Genomic DNA, 19,268 nt, shown 5'->3' with positions numbered 1-19,268 from the left:
TCCTTTTTCACCTCATCCTCACCAACATTTGTTGTTGCTTTTTTGATATGTGCTATTCGTACTGGTGTAAGGTGGTATCTCAATGTGGTTTTGATTTGCATTTCCCTGATTATAAGGGAAGTTCAACATTTTTTCATATGCCTGTTGACCAGTTGCAGTTCCTCTTTGGAGAAATGTCTTTTAAGTTCTTCTGCCCATTCTTGACTGGCGAGCCTCATGTCTTGATCTAGATTTTATTGGAACAAATGAGATGGGGTTTAAGAGAATGAATCTCCTTTAGTGGGTGCAGAGGGGCTTATCTATGTATGCTATAATTAATTTTGTCATTCTTCACATTCAAGGACCAGTTCTTCCACATATAATACATGAAATATAGTGTCATTAATGTGCTTGGCCTCAAATACAATTAATTGTATGTGGGACAAGTACGGTTTTTTAGCAGCTAATCCTTTAAAAAACTTTCCTTATCTCTAAAAAATAAAACCTTCACCTTTCACCAGGTTGTGCTTTTCTTAACTATAGAGATTCTTTTTTAAAAAAAACTCACATAGCATTCATGATTAATATTCTGTCTTAACAGCAAGTTAGGTGTTTGAGTAAACTTTATTCTTACTAGAGAGGCAACACATGTCTGTTACAAAAAAAACATGTCTTTTCCCCACTAATATCATGCTGTTTTTTGTTGAGCTACCCATCTCTGGTGAGCGAATAAACCATGCTTTCTGGGAGATTCTCTGGTCGTTGCTGGCTGGCTTGGCAGATATAGACAATACACTGCTGAATTTTGTGTCAGATTATACCTACAAATTTTCATTAAATGAAATACCATGTGTAACTTAGTATATCCCATCTAAGGATAGATACTGCTTGACGGTGTTGGTTTATCATTTCTTTTTGAGTGAGTGTTTCTTTGCAGATAGCTTCAGCAACTTACTTAAGTGGTCATTCTCAGTTCTTTAAATCCTGAATAAGTTTTGTGCCTGCAGGCTTATTTTGTTATTGTCTACTGAATGTTTTGAAGGGGAAAATTTCAGAATTTGGGACAGCATATTATGGCCCCCTCTTTTCCTTAAGAGCAAGTATAGCTAAAGGTCCATGCACACACACACACACACACACACAGAGAGAGAGAGAGAGAGAGAGAGAGAGAGAGTCAGAAAGTAGATAAAAATATACTTTGGGAGAATAAATCTTGGAACCCAGGCATTCAGTAGGTACACAAACAAGTTACAAGCCATTTAGTCCTCTGCTTGCAACAGGAAGTGTGGTTGGATCGCATGACCATTGATCTTTCAGGAAATTAAGGCAAGTCAGTTTTATAGAAAACAAACCAAATAACTAAGAAACAAAGAGGTCCATTTATCGTGGTTTTATTGTTGTTGGCTAATATTGTATACTTTGCCAGATTTTTTTTTCTGGTTGCATTGTACCTTACATTTATTCCGAAGACATATCTTTTATTTCTTGCTTGTGTGTATCCCAGCCAAGCTACCATTTAGCAGTAAACCTGTTGAGTGAGTTTTACTTATGCACCATTATAATTGCTAACTCCCAAGTCCTATAATCTAAAGACTGTTTTCTAGCCTTAGTTTCCATTAGATAAATATTGAGCAAGATCTACATTTATAAGTAACTAACAGATTTCATATTTGTTAGAAACCTATCACAGGATGTTTTTAGTTTATTAGTTGGTGAAAGTAGTTCCTTGACAAAATTATAACTACATTTAGGTGGTCATTATGAAAGAGCCAAGATTTTCATTAGAAAGTAGTGATTTAACCAAGGGTTCCCAAAATCATGCCTGCTTACTTCAGAGGCAGTTAGTGGATTTATAGTAGAAACTGCTGGTCAGATTATCAGAGAGGTAATTTTAGAAATAATGCATGATTGTAACCTCTAATGTAATTTGTTTTTTAGAATATCAATAATAGTCAAGCAGATCTCCCTCCCCCTTCCCTCCAGTTTCACTTACAACATTTACTCATATGGTCAGTGTTCATAAATTTCAAGTGGAGGGAGAAATTACTGATTCATTCCTTTTTGATATTTGGGTATCTCCCTGGAAGAAGGTAAAGGTGAGGGATGAGGGAAAGGACTAAGTTATGAGTAAATATGTACAGATTAGAAAATATTTGCTTTTAATATTTAGGTTTCTCAAAAAATCAGAATGTCTAGAAATAAGTACTAATACAACTTTAAGGAAGTAACTGACTTTATTTTCACCAGTACCATAGAATATGGTTCACTAATTTTCTAGACAACAGTATTACTTGTATCAATGCCCTCCCTATTCACTGATTATTGTACAAGCAAGTATCAGAAAGTATTTGTGTGTGTGTGCAAAATAGAGTTCATTATTAATGTCCTTTGGGCAGAAATGTAAGATAACTGTTTTGCTACTTGGTGACAGTTGCCTTGATAGCTTCACATATCTGACTATGCATTTAATACAGGTAGAACACTTTATAAGTACCTGAAAGTGTTATAAGTACTTTGCATATATTCATGTGTTCAATATGAACACATTTAATAGTGATTAATTACTCATTAGTTAATTATTGATTCTACTAGAGACAATAGATGAAAATAATTTTTTTGTGTTCTATATACTTTTCTTTCTTCCCCTTTTTGTTTGTTTTTTCTTTGTGGATCCTGTCCTCACTGATTAGTTCGGGGACTTTAGTCATAGAACTGGCAACAAAGCCTTATTCTGTGATGGTTATTCTCTTAATGCTCAGAACATGAGATTTTGTGTTGAGATAGTAAGGAGCTTAGACAAAACTAATCTGTGTTACAATTGTAAAATGTCGATTTCCAGGAAAATAAAGTATTTGATGAATAAATCACCTTGTCTCATTACTCTTTGTGGCACTTTATTTTCTATTGACATGCTAAAAGCAAGTATCAGAAATGATTTTAAATTCTGTAATGTCTGTGTCTCTTTCCCCCATCTCCCAAATTCAGCATGCTTGAAGATGATCTCCAGCTCAGTGACAGTGAGGAAAGTGATGGCGAACAGGTAAGTTCTGTGCACTTTAGAATATCATTAATCCTTTGAAATCTGATGTTTCTGAGCTGCTTTTCCTAACCTGTGTTTTGTTCTTTTCCTGGTCCTCTCCTTTATTGTGAATGCCTAGGCCCCCGAGAAGCCTCCTTCCGCAGCTGCACCTCCAAGGTACTGTCTTTGTGTTTCTCCCCATCTGTACAAATGATTGCAGTCTTTTACTGAATGTGAAAAATAACAGCTTTATTTGACACGTTCATTGCTTCTTTCTGAAAGAGATGGGGAATCACAATGGAAAGGAAAGTACCCATTTAATACTTTATGGACCCCTGAGTCAGCCATAGGGAGGTTGTTAACTCCATACAAGGAGAAGATTCCCCACACCCATCTGAATCATCACTGTGGATGTTTTATATTTTTGAGTTTAAAAATAAGCTTAATCGGGGACCTCATTGGTGGCACAAGGAGTTAAGTCTCAGCACTATGCAACTATCAGTAGCCACTGCAGCAAGAGTTCGATCCCTGGCCAGGGAGCTGACCAACATGGTGCAACAGACCTCTCCTGTCTCACCTGCTGCTCCCCTCAGCAGTGCATTTCAATAGAGCTTCCTATTCTGCTCCTACTCTATCTCTGGTGGGTCCTCTCACCTCCCTGCACCTCTGACCTATACCCCAGCTCTTGTATGAATAAATAAATCTTTAAAAAAAAGATAAGCTTTTTATTATTTTCATCAGTAAGATGTAACTAGTATCTGAAAAGCTATACTGAAGAGTCCATTGTTTTTATGAAAATGACAGACTTGCTGTGTTTTCAAAAATTACAAAGCTCAATTACTTTTACAAATTAGTGTTCACCTTGTACATTTTCGTAGCTACATGAGAGGTTTCTAATTGGCTCAGCTGCTTTTAAAAATCTGAAGTATATTTTCGCATGCTAGATAATGGCCCTGTTTTCACTTTGTAAATAGCTAGTCATATTTTAGAAAATGGGGTGCTTTAACTTTCGAAAGTGGTAACTATCTGAACCACCTTTGTAGCATTTTCTTCTGGTACTGAATTTGGTGATTTAATATGACAATAGCTTCCCTTCATGAACAAAAAGTTAAAAATAGCTATAGCAGCTTTACTCCCTTGAAACACCATCCATTTCCTAGATAAGCTGAGCAATAAAAATCTTCCCTCATAAAGGCAATGACAGTTTCTATCCCATTTCGTTAAATGATTTCTGGTAGTTTATAAGGACTCATAAAAGTAGACTAAGTTAAAGTGGAGACAATAACAGAAAAACAAAGTAGGGATAAATTTGAGGCAGGAAGAGCATTGTTTAAGTATTCTGATTATTAAGATTATTCTGATCATCACTGGCTTAAGTTGTTTCAGCTACCAATGTGAGAATGGTCAATTACTGATACAGCACTTTATAGGAGGAAATTATGTCATGGTATAATGTGCTTGTTTTAAAATTAAGTAATTTAATTTTAATTTAATGCTACTAATGATTAGCATTAGTACTTTTTTGTTAGTCTATTTAATATCTTTGCTTATATTATCAAATTTATTTTGAAAATATTTAGGTTCATTTAAAGACTTTCCAGATTATGGTTATTGACGTAGTGCTTTGGCTAATGGCAGTAGGGAAAAGTTTGCAGATATGCTTTGACATTCTCTATGTGTCCAGCAGTGTGATCAGTGTGTGTTCTCACTGACCTAGAATTTGTGCCCTATTCTGAAACTTGCAGTGGTCAATCTATACCTCATCTGATATTTGGGGCTGGTTCCTAAGCCACTCAGAAAGAATGAACTATTTTAGAATTCTGCCCCCAAAAGTGATTGATCTACCTTTGAGGCCACTTTTCAAAGGAGCACCATTGATTAATAGTCATCTTTGACTTCCATGTAGTTAGTTCTAATATGAGACTCTAGGGAGATTTTAATGTATTGGCTGGTATTTTATAAATGAACTTCTTTTGGTTTTGGTTCTATATAAAACATTTTGGGTTAGCATAGTAGGGTTCAACAATCCTCAAGGGTCATGCAATAAATACTTTAGACTTTGTGGGCCATGTTGTCTCTGTTGTGGCTACTGCATTCTGTAAAATAAAAGGCATAGACAATACATAAAATAATGGACGTGGCTATGTTCCAATAAAACTTTATTTAGACAGACAGGCTTCCAGCTCAGGTCATGGTTTACCAACCCCTGATACAATTTAAGAAAAGAGTTTCATAGACTTGTGTTTTTAATGCAGTTATCTATCTAGAGAGCTGTTTTAAGATTTTCTTCCTGCTCTTTAAGCCACTGTGATTCAGTCTCTCATTTGGTCATTTATTAATATTAGGTCATGTTGAGGACCCTATCTTTTGAGTGGCAGAAAAATGAATAAAGAGAAATGAGTGAAGACAGGAACTTCACCCTACCTGGTGCCCTGACACTCTGTTGGTTGCCTTTCAGCACTGCTCCTCAGTCTCTTCCAGCAACAGCGGCCTCAGCACATTCCAGCAGTGCTGAATCTGAGAGCACCAGCGACTCTGACAGCTCCTCAGACTCAGAGAGTGAGAGCAGTTCAAGTGACAGTGAAGAGAACGAGCCCCTAGAAACTCCAGCGCCTGAGGTACTGTGTCCCCCCCAGAGGCAATCTGCATGGCAGCATTCTGCCTGAAGCTGGAGTCCACCTCTGGCCAGCACTCACCAAGGGCAGAGGCCCAGTCCCTCGGCCTCACCTCCTGCTCCTGCACTGTGTCAAACCAGCTGTTCCTATTTGCGTATTTCTTTGTCCCTTCATTTGAAAGAGAAAATGTGTTTTTAGTAGGCTGCTGTTCTAATATTAATGAGCATTTTTTTGAAATTTCAGGAATGCATGAATTAAGGAAATATAAATGAGGCAGCTTGTTATAGCAAAGGGCAGGAACATGAACTAGAAATAAGTCATCAGAGGTTCTATTTTTAAACCACTAAAAGCCATCCTTAAATTGATGGTAAAGTGATTTTACCAGGTCTGTATTTTTTGTTCCCTCTGCTGTATATACAGCACAAATAATTGTGTTTGCCTCTCACTCATCCTTGGGAAATGTAAAGATAAACAGATGAGACTGAAAACTCCAAGCATTAAATCTATCTGAAGAATTTATGCTGTTTACTAGATTACTAAACAAAAAATGTAGGAACAACTGACAAGGTGGCCAAACATTATTAAAACTTGGAGTAACAATGTAAAAAATATGATAGGGATGGCTACTTAGTGAAAAGGGAAGGCATTTCTCGTGAATGAGCCCAGCTTGCAGAGAAAAAAATTATTCTCATATCTCTGATAGGAATGCCAGAAAAAGAGACTTTCTGATTAAGAAGCGTTCAAACTTTCAGTATTCGTTTCTGCGCTTTAGAAAGTAAGACCATTTCCTAGGACAGTGACCAAAAGCCTGTGGAGAACATGGAGTGAGACATAAGATGCATGACTGAGAGAAAGGGAAGCTGAGAAAAAGATTGTCATTTTTTGGTTGGTAAGAATTTGTGTCTGCTCAGCAAGTATTTCTTGGAGTGAACAAACATGAATCGGCATTAACTGCACTCAAAGTGCCTTTCAGATTTTAGAAGCTGCTCTGTTTCTGGGACTCTCCTCTTTCTTTGTGTAATAGTAATTGCTGTTGAAATGATTTTTTTCTATGCCTCAGGGAAAAGGATATTGAACATGCTCTGCGGACAAATTGTGTTTGTTCACTGTTAGTGTTTATATGATCTTTATGTTACAACTTAATAAGAAAAATCTGCATGCTTGTTAGGTTACTGATACAAGGAAGAGGACTCATTTAAATAACAAAATCCAATTCAGATAGAAGAGAATGGCACAGAATTGACTGATAATTGAAACTTGAAGGTGTAGTGTTTGTATTAATGAAACAGTGATGTCTTATTGCTCAGGAGATTACTGGAATAGTTTTAGAGACTATTAGGTGAAAAGTAAATGTTTCCATCCTACTTTTTTTTTTAATTGCCTTACTAAAAAGGCTCCTGTTGATACATTTCTTTTGATGTACAAAAATCTAGACTTGGGACTGGTTTGTCCATCATGCACTGAAGCTCAGCTTTCCAGAAACATCTTGTCTTTGTCTAGGTTTTCAACATTTAATTTCCCACAAAGCATTTAACTACTGCTCTTTTGTTTCAAAATAAATAACATGCATTATTGTAAATCTCCTGTGTTCACTGAAAGTAATATGTATTCCATTACAGGTACAGTTACTACGTTTAGCTTTCTTACCCTTTTCTTTATTCTATTTTTAATGCACTTGTATTTTATGATTCCATTTTAAATTCATTTGATGAAATGTTACAGACATGCCAGTGGGCTCATGGTGAGCCTGGAAAACAGGCACCGCAGAATCCATTTCAATGTCTGCATTATAGTAGGAATTAAAATGTAAACCTCAGCTTTTCAAATGCATTAGATATGTCACCTTTTAATTGCATAAGTAAGGCTCAGAGAACAGGATTCTGTTCTCAGTTATTCAGAGATTTGCTTAGTTTTCTAATATTTTGTCTAATTCTTTGAAAGTAAACTACCTTATATTGATTGCCCAGTAGACTCTGGGTGCTTTTTGTAAATTATTTGATTTAACCCTTTATACACCCTGTAAGGTTGGTAGCTTTTATTTCAACTGTGAACAGTTATTACAAAGAATTAAGCCCATAGCCTTTAACTCTTTTTTCTCCCCTTTAAGCCCATGCTACTTCTTGCTTCATCACTTTTTCTTTTCAAATTTTTGGATCATGCTCCCTCACAATTGTGGTGTTTTAACAAAAAAGTAGGGCATTTATTATTATGCAAAACCCAAAATTTTTTGTTCAGAACCATAATTGATCCTAAAATACATGAACTCTTGCCATTGTGAGAAGCTAGGATAGATAAATGAACATGTGGTCAAACATTTATTGAAATACTTTTTCACTTCCAATGTGAAGTATTAGTGTGCACCAGCACCAGGATGCTGCAGGGTGAAGCATGAGGAAAGACAAAGGAAGAAACAGAAGTCCAAACCTTGAGCCTCCACAGCACACTCTTAAAATTCATTTTAAAATCTGTTTTTAATTAATCTCTTATGTAAAAATTCCTCCCACCCCAATACACAGATGTCTGACTTTAAAGGGATTCTATCCACTTTACACTTTTATTAAGGTCAATATATGGAAAGGACCACTCCAAACCATTTCTCCTTGTCTGGGCAGACTCACTCAAGTTTACCTTGCAACTGGGCCATAACCTCCATTCTAAACAGTTTGAGGACCACAGTGGAAGAAAGTTTTTTGTTTCTTTTTCTTACCAGGTCATTTCTTTAGGGACTATTAACGGTATCTTAATACTGCCTTATTTTGGTGGGGAAAAAGAACAATTGTATTTATACCGGAAATTGCTTTCCTTTTTCGTTCATGCATAAATACTCTTCTAAAGTACCTGTCAGTGACTGGAGAACAGTTATAAATGTCACTTTGGTGAGATAGCTATATACCTTTCCTGAGAAAGGGCATGAAGGTTTGGTTCCTAAGGTAATCAGCAAATGATGTAGCATAATGCTTTGCCCCCAATCAGTTAGCCACTAGCATTACAACACCCTCAGGTCTTTGCAGCAAGTAATGTTTGATAAGTAGGTATTATATGCTCACTTTTCTCTACCCTTAACAATCCTGACTTGTTAGAAATTTGAATAGAGTTAGATTACATGTGTGGTACATGAGACTACTTTTCCCTGCTCTGAAATTCAAATGTAAGCCTGGGTATAACATCCATGTAAGTGCTGGAAGCCATAAAGGAGTGATGTGATCTTAAGCCAACAGGATGGCATAGGCCCATAGGCTGTAAAAATGAATAATGCAGTCTTTTTGCCTAAAGTATGTTCTTATATAAGTTCTTACAGTTCTTCTTAGGGCTGTTCTATATAATCACACAATGCCTGGACTACGTGATCATTTTATTACCTGATTTTCTCCTAGCCAAAAAGTCTTCACATCATATCCACATATCTGCGTGTATTAAATTTGCATTTTTAATAGAATTAAGTTATTTGCAATATTGTCAACAGTCTTCCCCATAAAATACCATCTTCCATTGGAGTGAACTCCTTATCTATAGTTAGTTAGATCTCATGTGGTGGAATATCTACCAGTTAACTTCCTGGTATGTTGTATATGTGATACAGTCATTTGTACAAACCACCTGTCAGATAGGAGTTTAAGAAAAGCAAAGTCAATGGCTTACTGCCCTTAAAATAAATGGTCTAACCAGTGCTTACTCAGTCATACACTACTACTTTTCTATATGGCATAAAATCCTGAAATAAGTTCCCTACTTACTCTACACAATGCTAGATAAAAGAGTAGAGCATGGGGATAAAATGCCAACTATCATTCTGTTAATAAAACTGATAGCAGCTTAGATGGTGGCATGCAGCAGCAGTTAATTAGCAACAAAGATTTAAACAACACATAACAATAGAAGTTTGGAACTTCTGTTTATATGCTAAATCAGTTGCACAAATAATTAGTATAATCTCACTGCTCTGGAGCTACTCTGTTTCTGAGAAAAATAGGTGCTATTTCAGACTAGGTTGCTGGTATAAAGAGATTAATTAAAGTTTGATCTTTAAAGAATCCAGGTGAATTCATTAGAAATATGACCTCCTTGATTCCTTTTATCGAAATATAAAATTTGAAAGTCAGTATTGTGTATGATACACTGAAAATCTTGTCATGTATAAGTGTTCATTTTTAATTTAAAAAAAGGAAATCAAATTTTGAACACTTTCAATTGAAAAGTATGTCCAAAAAAGTATAAAAGATGAAATCCACAGATACTTAGCCTTCTTCTAAAAATCCTATTTGAAGAGTTCTTTTCTTCATTTCTCCTTATTTTCTGATAGAATAGCTTACAAGTCAAAATATGTCAGTTCTGTGTAATTGTGCTGTTGTACAATTACAACAGTAATTGTACAGCAAAACAAAATAATTGTTTAAAACAAAATAATTGTTATGAAACTTTCTCAGCAGTTGTTAATGGTTTATTACATTGGTCAGTATCTAATAGTCTAGTGTTAGTTAATATCTGCTGCAACAAAATCCATATCACAAAATTTTTTTGGAAGATTGATTTAAGAGTTAATAGAGAATCTGACCTGTAGTTAGAGGAGGATAAGAAAGGACCTGACTTCTTAGATTTGGGATGATATGTCTCCCTGGGATAGTCCTGTAGAGAAAAGTGAAGAGCATAAAAGAGTTTATCATCATTGGTCAGTTATCTCTCTTTCCTTGTTTTTAGCCTGAGCCTCCTACAACAAATAAATGGCAGCTGGACAATTGGTTGACCAAGGTCAGCCAACCTGCAGTGCCCCTGGACACAGTGGGGAGTACAGAGACCCCACCCCGGCACCTGGACGGTAAATTCAAGGGCTGCAGCGACAGTGGCAGGAGCACTGCTGGTCACGAGCACTCAGAATCCAAAGATCCTCCCCCCAAAAGCTCCAGCAAAGTCCCCCGGGTTCCTTCCGAAGGCCCCCATGCTGGCAAGAGACATTGTCAGAAGTCCCCTGCCCAACAGGAACCCCCACAGAGGCAAATTGTTGGAACCAAACAACCCAAGAAACCTGCCAAGACCTCTGCTCAGACAGACTCGCGGGCCAGCTTGCAGGTGGAAAGTGAGCTAGGACTTCTTCCCTATGGTTCCAAAGACCAGCCTTCCAAAGACAAGCCCAAGGTGAAGACGAAAGGGAGGCCCCGTGCCGGAGAAAGCAGAGAGTCCAAGCCAGCAGTGCCCACCCCCAGTGACAGGAAGAAGCACAGGGGCGCCCCCCAAGCCCCCTCAAAGGCGCTCTTGGGCCCGGAGCCCACGAAGGACAATGTGGAGGACAGGAGCCCTGAGCACTTTGCCCTGGTTCCCTTGACTCAGACCCAGGGGCCCCCCCATGGTGGTGGGGGCAGGACTAGTGGCTGCCGGCGTGCCGTGGTGGTCCCGGAGGACCGCCGGAAGGACAAACTCTCGGTGCCTTTGAGAGACACCAAGCTGCTCTCCCCACTCAGGGACACTCCACCCCTACAAAGCTTGATGGTGAAGATAACCTTAGACCTTCTTTCTCGGATACCCCAGCCCCCTGGGAAAGGGGGGCGCCCGAAGAAACCAGAGGACAAGCAGCCCCCTGCAGGGAAGAAGGTCGACTCTGAGAAGAGAAGTTCGGACAACTCGAGCAAGTTGGCCAAAAAGAGAAAGGTGAGTGCGGGCAAGTCTCCCCCTGCGGTGCGGGGTACACCTACTCTTGTCCTGGCGCTGTCTTTAATTGGCCCGTGATGATAACCCTAGTGGTCTTAGAAGCTGGAAGTCTGTGCTTGGGTTCCAGCCAGTCCCCGTTTTCACTGGGCCCCTAAATGCTTCCCAATCTACAGACAGACAAGAACAAATGCCAGGTGCCTTCCGCGGTCTTGCTAGTTTGAAAAAAGATGAGGCAATAATTGACAGGAAATCTTGTTGAAGGAAAATGTAGAATTTAGGAGTATTTTTTTCATTCTGATAACATTTGCTTTATGGGCCCCCTAACTCGTTAGGTTTTACCCTAGAAATTAAAACCTTACCTGAACTGAACTATTAGTTAGTAGTGTGAGTGTCTGAAAGAATTGTTCTATACTCTTGTAATATGATCTTTTTAATGCTGATATTACATTCATGTTTTATCTTTTTTTAAAAAGATTTATTTCTTTATGTATACAAGAGCTGGGGTGCAGGCCAGAGATGCAGGAGGGTGAGAGGATTCACCAGAGACAGACTGGGAAGCAGAACAGGCAGATCTACTGAAATACATTACTGAGGGGAAGAGCGGGTGAGACAGGAGAGGTCTGCTGTGCCCTGTGGGTCAACTCTGGGATCAAACTCGTCCTTCAGTGCCTGCAGATAGCTTCACAGTACTGTGTCTTAACCCCTTGCGTCACCAGGGAGGCCCCCATTCATATTTTAAATCATGGCCACCTAACAAGTTATTAATTTGAAGCCACTAGATTTAGAATTTGCGATCTCCATTAAGAACTTCTTAATAAGCAGAATATTATTTTTTAAAAAAACAACTTTTAGAGCTATTAAATATTAAGGTTAGGCTATTTTGTTGATTAATAGGTACATTGTGAAGTATTGAAAATCTGTCGTTTATCACAATTTTTACAAGTTTCACTTAAGGAATGAACATAGTAAAGAAGATAAGCATTGCATTATTTAAGGTCCTCAGTTACTTGGACACACCACTATTTTAGACAGCCTCCTTCCTTTACTCTGAGTCATTGAATTCTGGATAATATTTTTCACTGCTTCTAAATGATGAAAAATTACTGAGTTTGTTTCCCTTAGTGGCCTTTTTTAAGCCAGCCTTCCCAATATTCAGAATGAAAGACACAAGAAGAACCAATTCTTTCCTGCTGAGAAGGAATAAAAATTTCAACACTGTCATAAGTACACAAAAACCTTCATCGGTGTGGAAGTTGAGCTAAGAATAACAGGACAGAAAGATCATGTAGCCTGCTATGGTGTCTGATTCACCTGATTACAACACTGGGTTAAAAATATAACAAGACTTGGGGCCCCCCCAGTGGCGCAGCGGTTGAGCGCTGGGTTGCAAAGCTACCCGCAGCCTCTGCAGCGCCGGTTTGATCCCCGGCCACTGGCGAGGGTCCCACATGGCGCGCAGACCTCTCCTGCCACCCGCTGCTCCCCTCAGCAGTGTACTTCGGTCCTTCTGCCTGTTCTGCTCCCCGCTCTGGCTCTGGTGGATTCTCTCACCCTCCCGCGCTTCTGACTGTACCCAGTGCTTGTATAAATAAATAAATAAATCTTTAAAAAAAATGTGACTTGTACTACTTGTACTGGTCACTATAAATATATATATATAACAAGACCCTATCAAACAGTAAAGGGTGACAGTTTTCTCTAGAACCTGGTCAAATGGGACATGAGAATGTGTGTTGCCACCATATCTGTAGTAGCAAGTTGAGAGGGATGGGATCATGGTGGTGGTGGTGCAGCGAGAAGAGAGCATCTTCTCATGCCTATAACTTTTAAAACTCGTGTGTGTGTATATGTGTATGTTTGTGTGTATTAAAGGTGTGAAGCTTTATGGAAGAAAAATCTGCACCTAATATACTTGAGAAAATTTCAAAAATAGACTCATTTCCTATACTAATTTGTCCCCCCACTGTCTTGGTCTTATCTAGTCCCTAGTGCTAACCTTTTGCTAGCTAGCAGGGGGAGGATATTAGCATCTAAAATCCTCACTAACTAGAATTTGCACTAGAGTTGCTCAGACCAATCCACAGCTTCCAGTGCATGTCTAGAGAATGGGGAAGCTCCACTCTTCTTGTTGAATGTATAGACTGTGCCCTCTAAAAACGCCATCCCCAGCCCTTGGCACCACTAGGAAAACTCCTTTATCTTTCTATTTAGAGCATGGAGAAGTAATGGGCGTGTTGTGTTACTGCTCTGGCAAGCAGCTAGGAGTTCTGACCCTTGGGAGCAGCCTGTCTTTACGCTGTAGGATTGACAGGATCAGGGGTGTGAACCAGCATTTCCTAGCCTTAGGTTTGTGTGTTGTTTACCTGGGAGCCTTTACAGGATTTGGGTATGGCCCACAGACCCCAAACCCCACGTGATGTTTTTTTTAAGTCCTCAGGTAATCCTTATGCCTAGGGGAATGGGAACTACTGGAGCAGAAACTTGGGGCCAAGATTATACAGTGTTCTTTGGAGCTCCTTTTAGACATTATGGATCTAGCAACCAGGAAGTTCTTGCCCTGAATTATGTTACTAGTTAAAAATATTATTTAGAAGCTTTTGAGTAAAAAATATAGATATTAGCCAATTACACTTATTTCATGGTAAGAGAACCATGTCGTTTGCTTTTACTTCATGCAGGATTCCAGGTATTATCAGTAATGAACTTAATCTCAGATCCTTCCCTATTGGGGGCAGGTGGGCTATCCCCTTTCTATCAGGACCCTGGCTCCCTTCGTTCAGGCATAAAGGCTGTCACCCCCGAAGCCAGCACTTAGGCCTGGGCTGCATGCCACAGGCAGGACAGTACTTTCTTTAAACTTGATCATTTTTCCCCAAATTTAGGGGTTTTTTTTTGTCACTTTAAGTATGAACATTAGGAAAAGTTCTCTAAGGATGTAGTGAGAGCAATTGAAGACTGTGCCTGAGCCTTCCCACTAGTGGAATTTAGTGTTTTTATTTAAAGACCCTCTAGAGTCTCTCTCTCTCCTGGTGTAAAATTTTGGCAGTATTTTTAGAGGGTTGCAGACTTTAGATTTAAAAGTGTGAGAAGGGGTCTCCCTCGTGGCTCAAGGAGTTAAGTCTCAGCACTGTGAAGCTATCCACAGCCACTGCAGTCTCAAGTTGGACAGTCTCAAGTTGGGCACAAGTTCAATCCCTGGCCAGGGAGCTGACCCACATGGTGCTGCAGACCTCTCCTGTCTCTCCCACTGCTCTCCTCAGCAGTGTATTTCAGTAGATCTACCTGTTCTGCTCCCCACTCTGTCTCTGGTGAATTCTCTCACCTCCACCCCATGAATCTTTGGCCTATAACCCAGCTCTTGTATGCATGAATAAATAAATCTTTTTTTAAAAAGAATTGAAAATCTGACTTTTTAACCTCCTTTTCCATAATATTTAAACCAAGCTTATGTTTTCCAGATTTGGGAGAAAATTGAAGTTCAGAAATAGTATGACAGGCTGTTGCAATGTAGAAAATACCCACAGCAAGCATACATGGGGCTAAGCATTGTTGTGGGTGCCTTTATAGATATGACTGCATTTAATTCAACCATCTGAGAGATTGTCTTTCAAATGCAATGCAAGACTGTCCCTAACAGTCATATAGACAAATACTGAACAGGGAGTTAAGCTCACCAAATCTATCTTGTTTTTTCTAAATAAATGCTTTACTGATCAAGAAGCTTTGGTATTTTAGGAAAACAATTTTCAGTGCCATCATTTATGTATGTTTTCAAGAACAGGGAAGGGAAGTAATGGGACATCGTCAGAAAGTGTGTATTTGTCTTGCTTAAGGTTTAGTCCTTCCCTTGTTCCAAGATCTGACTGTTTTGGGCCTTGTTTCTCTGTATCAACATCCCTGGTTATTACCCTTCATAATCAAGGGTTTGAAAAGGTGTCACATATAATTTCCTAAAGCCAGATATCTAATTTCTTCATGCCTATTTAGTTACCCTAAAAGCAACATAACTCGATGCATGTGATAGCTAAGACTGTTTTAAGGATTGTAATATCTGTATTTCCTCACCAAAAGTAAAAAAGTGAATTAATTTTGCTTTTGTATAGTGCTTATCCCAGGGAAGATAACCTGTATTCTCATTACTAATTCTCTGTACTCAGCCTTGCTACTAATTTGGACATGGTGTTAACTGTATTCTCTTCTTATCAACCTCCTGCAAAGGCAATTCCCAGGAAAATACACAGATTTCCATAAAGTTCACTTCTCTAGTTTTCCCATGACCCATGAGCTAGTTACCGAGCTCATTTGCTTTTCTATGGGAGAAGACTATGACAGAGTCTTAGAATTTGAGTGCTAAAACCTTACAGATCACTTACTCAGCTATTACGTTTAAATAGATGGGATATTTCCTCACCTGTTTGTTTGGTATTCGCACACAAGTGTCTATTGCGGGGGATTCTTGAAGAAGTACAAATTGTAGTTCAAGATCAGTGGTAGGGACTCTGGCGGTTACCGTATCATCTCTGGTTCAGTCCTTCCATAGCCCCCCTCCTGCTACCGCAATACCCCACAGACAACTTCGCCAATCTAATTTCCCATTAGGTTGTCCGTTTTTCTCCCTATCACAGCCCAGTTCCTGGTAGGACTCTCTCTCTATACCTGTTATAAACCCTATGACCCCAAATGAATATCAGTTCTGAAAAAACTGCCTTCATAGCTCCTACTACCTACAGGTTACCTAGATGGGAGGTGTGCAGTGAGCCAGATACTGAGGCAGACAGTAGGCTGCCCTGAGGCATTTTCTTCCAGAAACCATGTTGGCCTCCCCAAGGGTTATCTCTTCCGTTCATGGTCTTCATTCTTTCTCTCTTGCTTCACTCTGTAGGTCAAATAGCATTTAGCAGATAATCTGTGACTGCCTGACCTTACAGGTTCAGAAAAGCGAACAAGTGATCAGTATCTGGTCATTGCCTGCAGCCTTCCTTTGTGGATGCAGGCACACCACCGGACTCTTGTGCTTCTTCCAAAACCCAGGCCTTAGATGACATTCCTGTAGTGAGGTTGATTTGTGTGTAAGCTATAGGCAAAGAAGACTTATTTTTCCTCCTAAACAGAATACATGTCATCTCATTTTCAAATGGCTTTTTGACCCAAAAAGAACTCCTGTTTTCCTTCTTGGAAATTCAAGCCTTTATTTCCTGCCTCCAGAACTGCGTGGCTCCCTCTTTGATGGTCCTTTCTTAAATCTGCCTGCTTAATATTATAGTGCAGTCCTGCCTCCAGGGACCTCAACCATGCCCCTCAGCTGCTAAATTTAATTTCCATGCCACTTGACAAATATTGAGTGCCTGCTATGGGGAGGCCTCTGGGACTGTTCCAGATAGAAGATGACAGGCTTCCAAGTGCATAGTGTACAAAATACTAACCTCAACCCCAGAGGTTTGAACTCAGTCAAGTAAGCAAAATAACAGAAGAGGATTTTGGCATTATTTGGTTTATTGGCTTACTTTCTCTTAGCTTACTGATTATGATTGGCTTCTAAGTTGCTAAATATCAATATAAAGCATATTATTCCAGAAAGTGACAACAGCGTTCTTAAGTATTAAAATTAAGTGTTTGGTGATTTCTCGGGTTTTGGCTGTTCTTTCAAGTCACCGATTGGCCCAAACTGGAGTTATGGCCAATTTTAAGGCTTGACTCACTGTGAATCTTATTTTTATGTGTGGTTTGTAAGGTCTGCCACTTTGGTTTATGGTCATAAGTAGCAAGTTCTAAGCAGCATGAAAACACACAAACAGAAATTAACTGTCATTCCACCTCTGGGGTTTGGTGTTTTCTTCAGGAAGTAACCTTGGGGAAGACTTTTGTTAGTTTTGCCCTGGGGACTTAGCCTGTGATTCACTAACTGCCTGGAAATCCCTTCCATTGAAAACTGTGTCTATTACTAGCTACTACTCATGTACTAATATCTATCTGGATAGTTCAGCAAATTCTGTGACTTTTCCCAAAGATAAATGTACCATTTTTTTTACATTGCTTGCTGAGCCGGCTATGCAGTGTTTAATCTGAAACTCAAGAGAGGGACCTCCCTGGTGGCGCAAGGGCTTAAGACGCAGCACTATGAAGCTATCCGCAGCCACTGCAGCATGAGTTCAATCCCTGGCCAGGGAGGTGACCCACATGGTGTCGTAGACCTCTTCTGACTCCCCCACTGCTCCCTTCAGCAGTGTATTTCAGTAGATCTGCCTGTTCTGTTCCCCACTCTGTCTCTGGTGAATCCTCTCACCCCCTGTACCTCTGGCCTGCACCCCAGTTCTTGTATGTACAAATAAATATTAAAAAAAAAAAAAACCAAGAGAATTCCTAAGCCCCTTGGTGGCAGAGCCTCATAGGCACACTAACTTCTTAATTGATGGGGAGGGTACTCTTACCTCCCAATACCCCCCATCCCCCATTGGTAGGTTTCTTTTAACCCAGCAATTTTCATTTTTTTTCCTCTGACAATATCAACTGTCTCTTAAGTGTCACCATTTTAAATTATTGATTGAAGATTATATGCTGAGCAAAACTCCAGCAGACTTTACCTGGCATGCGCCAGTGCATTTCATTTCTGCTGAATTGAATTCTGCTGCTGGTGCATGTTGAATGCCACAGGGGAAATCACTGTTGGCATTTCAGTTGTGCTTCCAGGATGTGTGTTTATTACACATCTTACCTCCTTATGAGTCCCTCAAGGTACATTTTCTCTGACCATTGTGATGAAAGGTTATATTTCTGAGCAGCTATTTTGTTTTTATCTTCTCTAACTTGAACTTCTTTCATTGCATTAACTAATTGGAAATTCAGAGGCCATTTTGCAGATTACTCTAGCAAAGTATGGAGAAAGCAGTGTCAGTAGGAATATAATGTGAGTCACATAGGTTATGTTAGATCTTCTAGTAGCCAAATTAAAAAAATACTGAAAGGGGAAATAAAGAAAACCAGTGAAAATAATTTTTAATTTTTTCAATTTGTAATATTTAAAATATCATTTCAACATTTAATCAGTATAAAAATTATTGAATTTCCCCCATTTGCACTGAGTCTTTGGGGGTGCTTGTCACTTTGGATAAGGTGTGTCCATACACTCCCTAACTGTGTGCAAGAGAGGGCAGAACTGGGGCCTGTGCCGCAAGGGGTTAACACGCAACCTATGAAGCTATCTGCAGCCTCTGCAGCATGAGTTCGATCCCCAGCCAGGGAAGTGACCCACATGGCACAGTAGACCTCTCCTAACTCACCCGCTGCTCCCCTCAGCAGTGTATTTCAGTCGATCTGCCTGTTCTGCTCCCCACTCTGTCTCTGGTGAATCCTCTCATCCCCCCACACCTCTGGCCTGTACCCCAGTTCTTGTATGCATAAATAAATAAATCTTTAAAAAAATACAACATCACTTGAAAAAAAAAAGAGGGCAGGCAGAACTGATAGCCTCTAGTCTTCTCTTGGAATTAAATTCTCTACCCATATTTTCCCTTCTTAAAGTTCTCACTTGTTCACGTGCCAAGAGATTAAAAATAAATATCTTTATCAGCCACCTTGAATAATCCATTTTGAAACAGGAAATGTTTTCCTAGAGGGTTTGCGAGGCCTGCTGGAAGGGCACACTCCAGCATATCTGTGTGCAGAGAGCTCGGAAAAGGAAGGGCAGGTTTACCTGTTTCCCCGTGTTTGAGCAAGGCTGCTTAGTAGTGTCTGGCAGAGCTTGAGCCTCAATGTCTTAATTTGTTCTTTTTTTTTTTTCCCTTTTTGGAGAAAATCAGGGACCATGGGAGGAGACAGTGGTGAAAACTGGGGCTCCCTGCAGTTTATTTGAAGAATGGTTTTTCCTTTAAGACTTTGAGAGGATTTCAGGTTTTTTAAGGGATTGTCCTAGATTGACTGGTGGTGTCCCAGATTTCTCTCTGGGTGAACTGACAGTTGGAGGAGTTTCGTTCTAAACATACATCAAAGTTAATTGCAGGACTCCCACTGATCACTTC

At 39.5% G+C, this 19,268-nt stretch overlaps 1 protein-coding gene across 2 annotated transcripts in view; it reads left to right on the top strand.

Annotated features, from left to right (window-relative positions):
- The window catches only part of AFF1 (ALF transcription elongation factor 1), a gene marked incomplete at its 5' end in the record, with an annotated part of 177,433 nt that overhangs the window by 146,240 nt on the left and 11,925 nt on the right, over positions 1-19,268 (top strand). For both annotated transcript variants that reach the window (XM_084233368.1, XM_084233367.1), the window contains 4 exons: positions 2,965-3,019; positions 3,138-3,175; positions 5,457-5,616; positions 10,309-11,253. In XM_084233368.1, coding sequence (XP_084089494.1) covers positions 2,965-3,019; positions 3,138-3,175; positions 5,457-5,616; positions 10,309-11,253 — 1,198 coding nt within the window. The remainder of the gene's footprint in view (positions 1-2,964; positions 3,020-3,137; positions 3,176-5,456; positions 5,617-10,308; positions 11,254-19,268) is intronic.

Source organism: Talpa europaea (assembly GCF_964194135.1).
Source record: "Talpa europaea genome assembly, chromosome: 5".
Lineage (NCBI taxonomy): Eukaryota > Metazoa > Chordata > Mammalia > Eulipotyphla > Talpidae > Talpa > Talpa europaea.
Note: the sequence above shows the minus strand (reverse complement) of the source record. Positions and strands in the feature narration are given on the sequence as shown.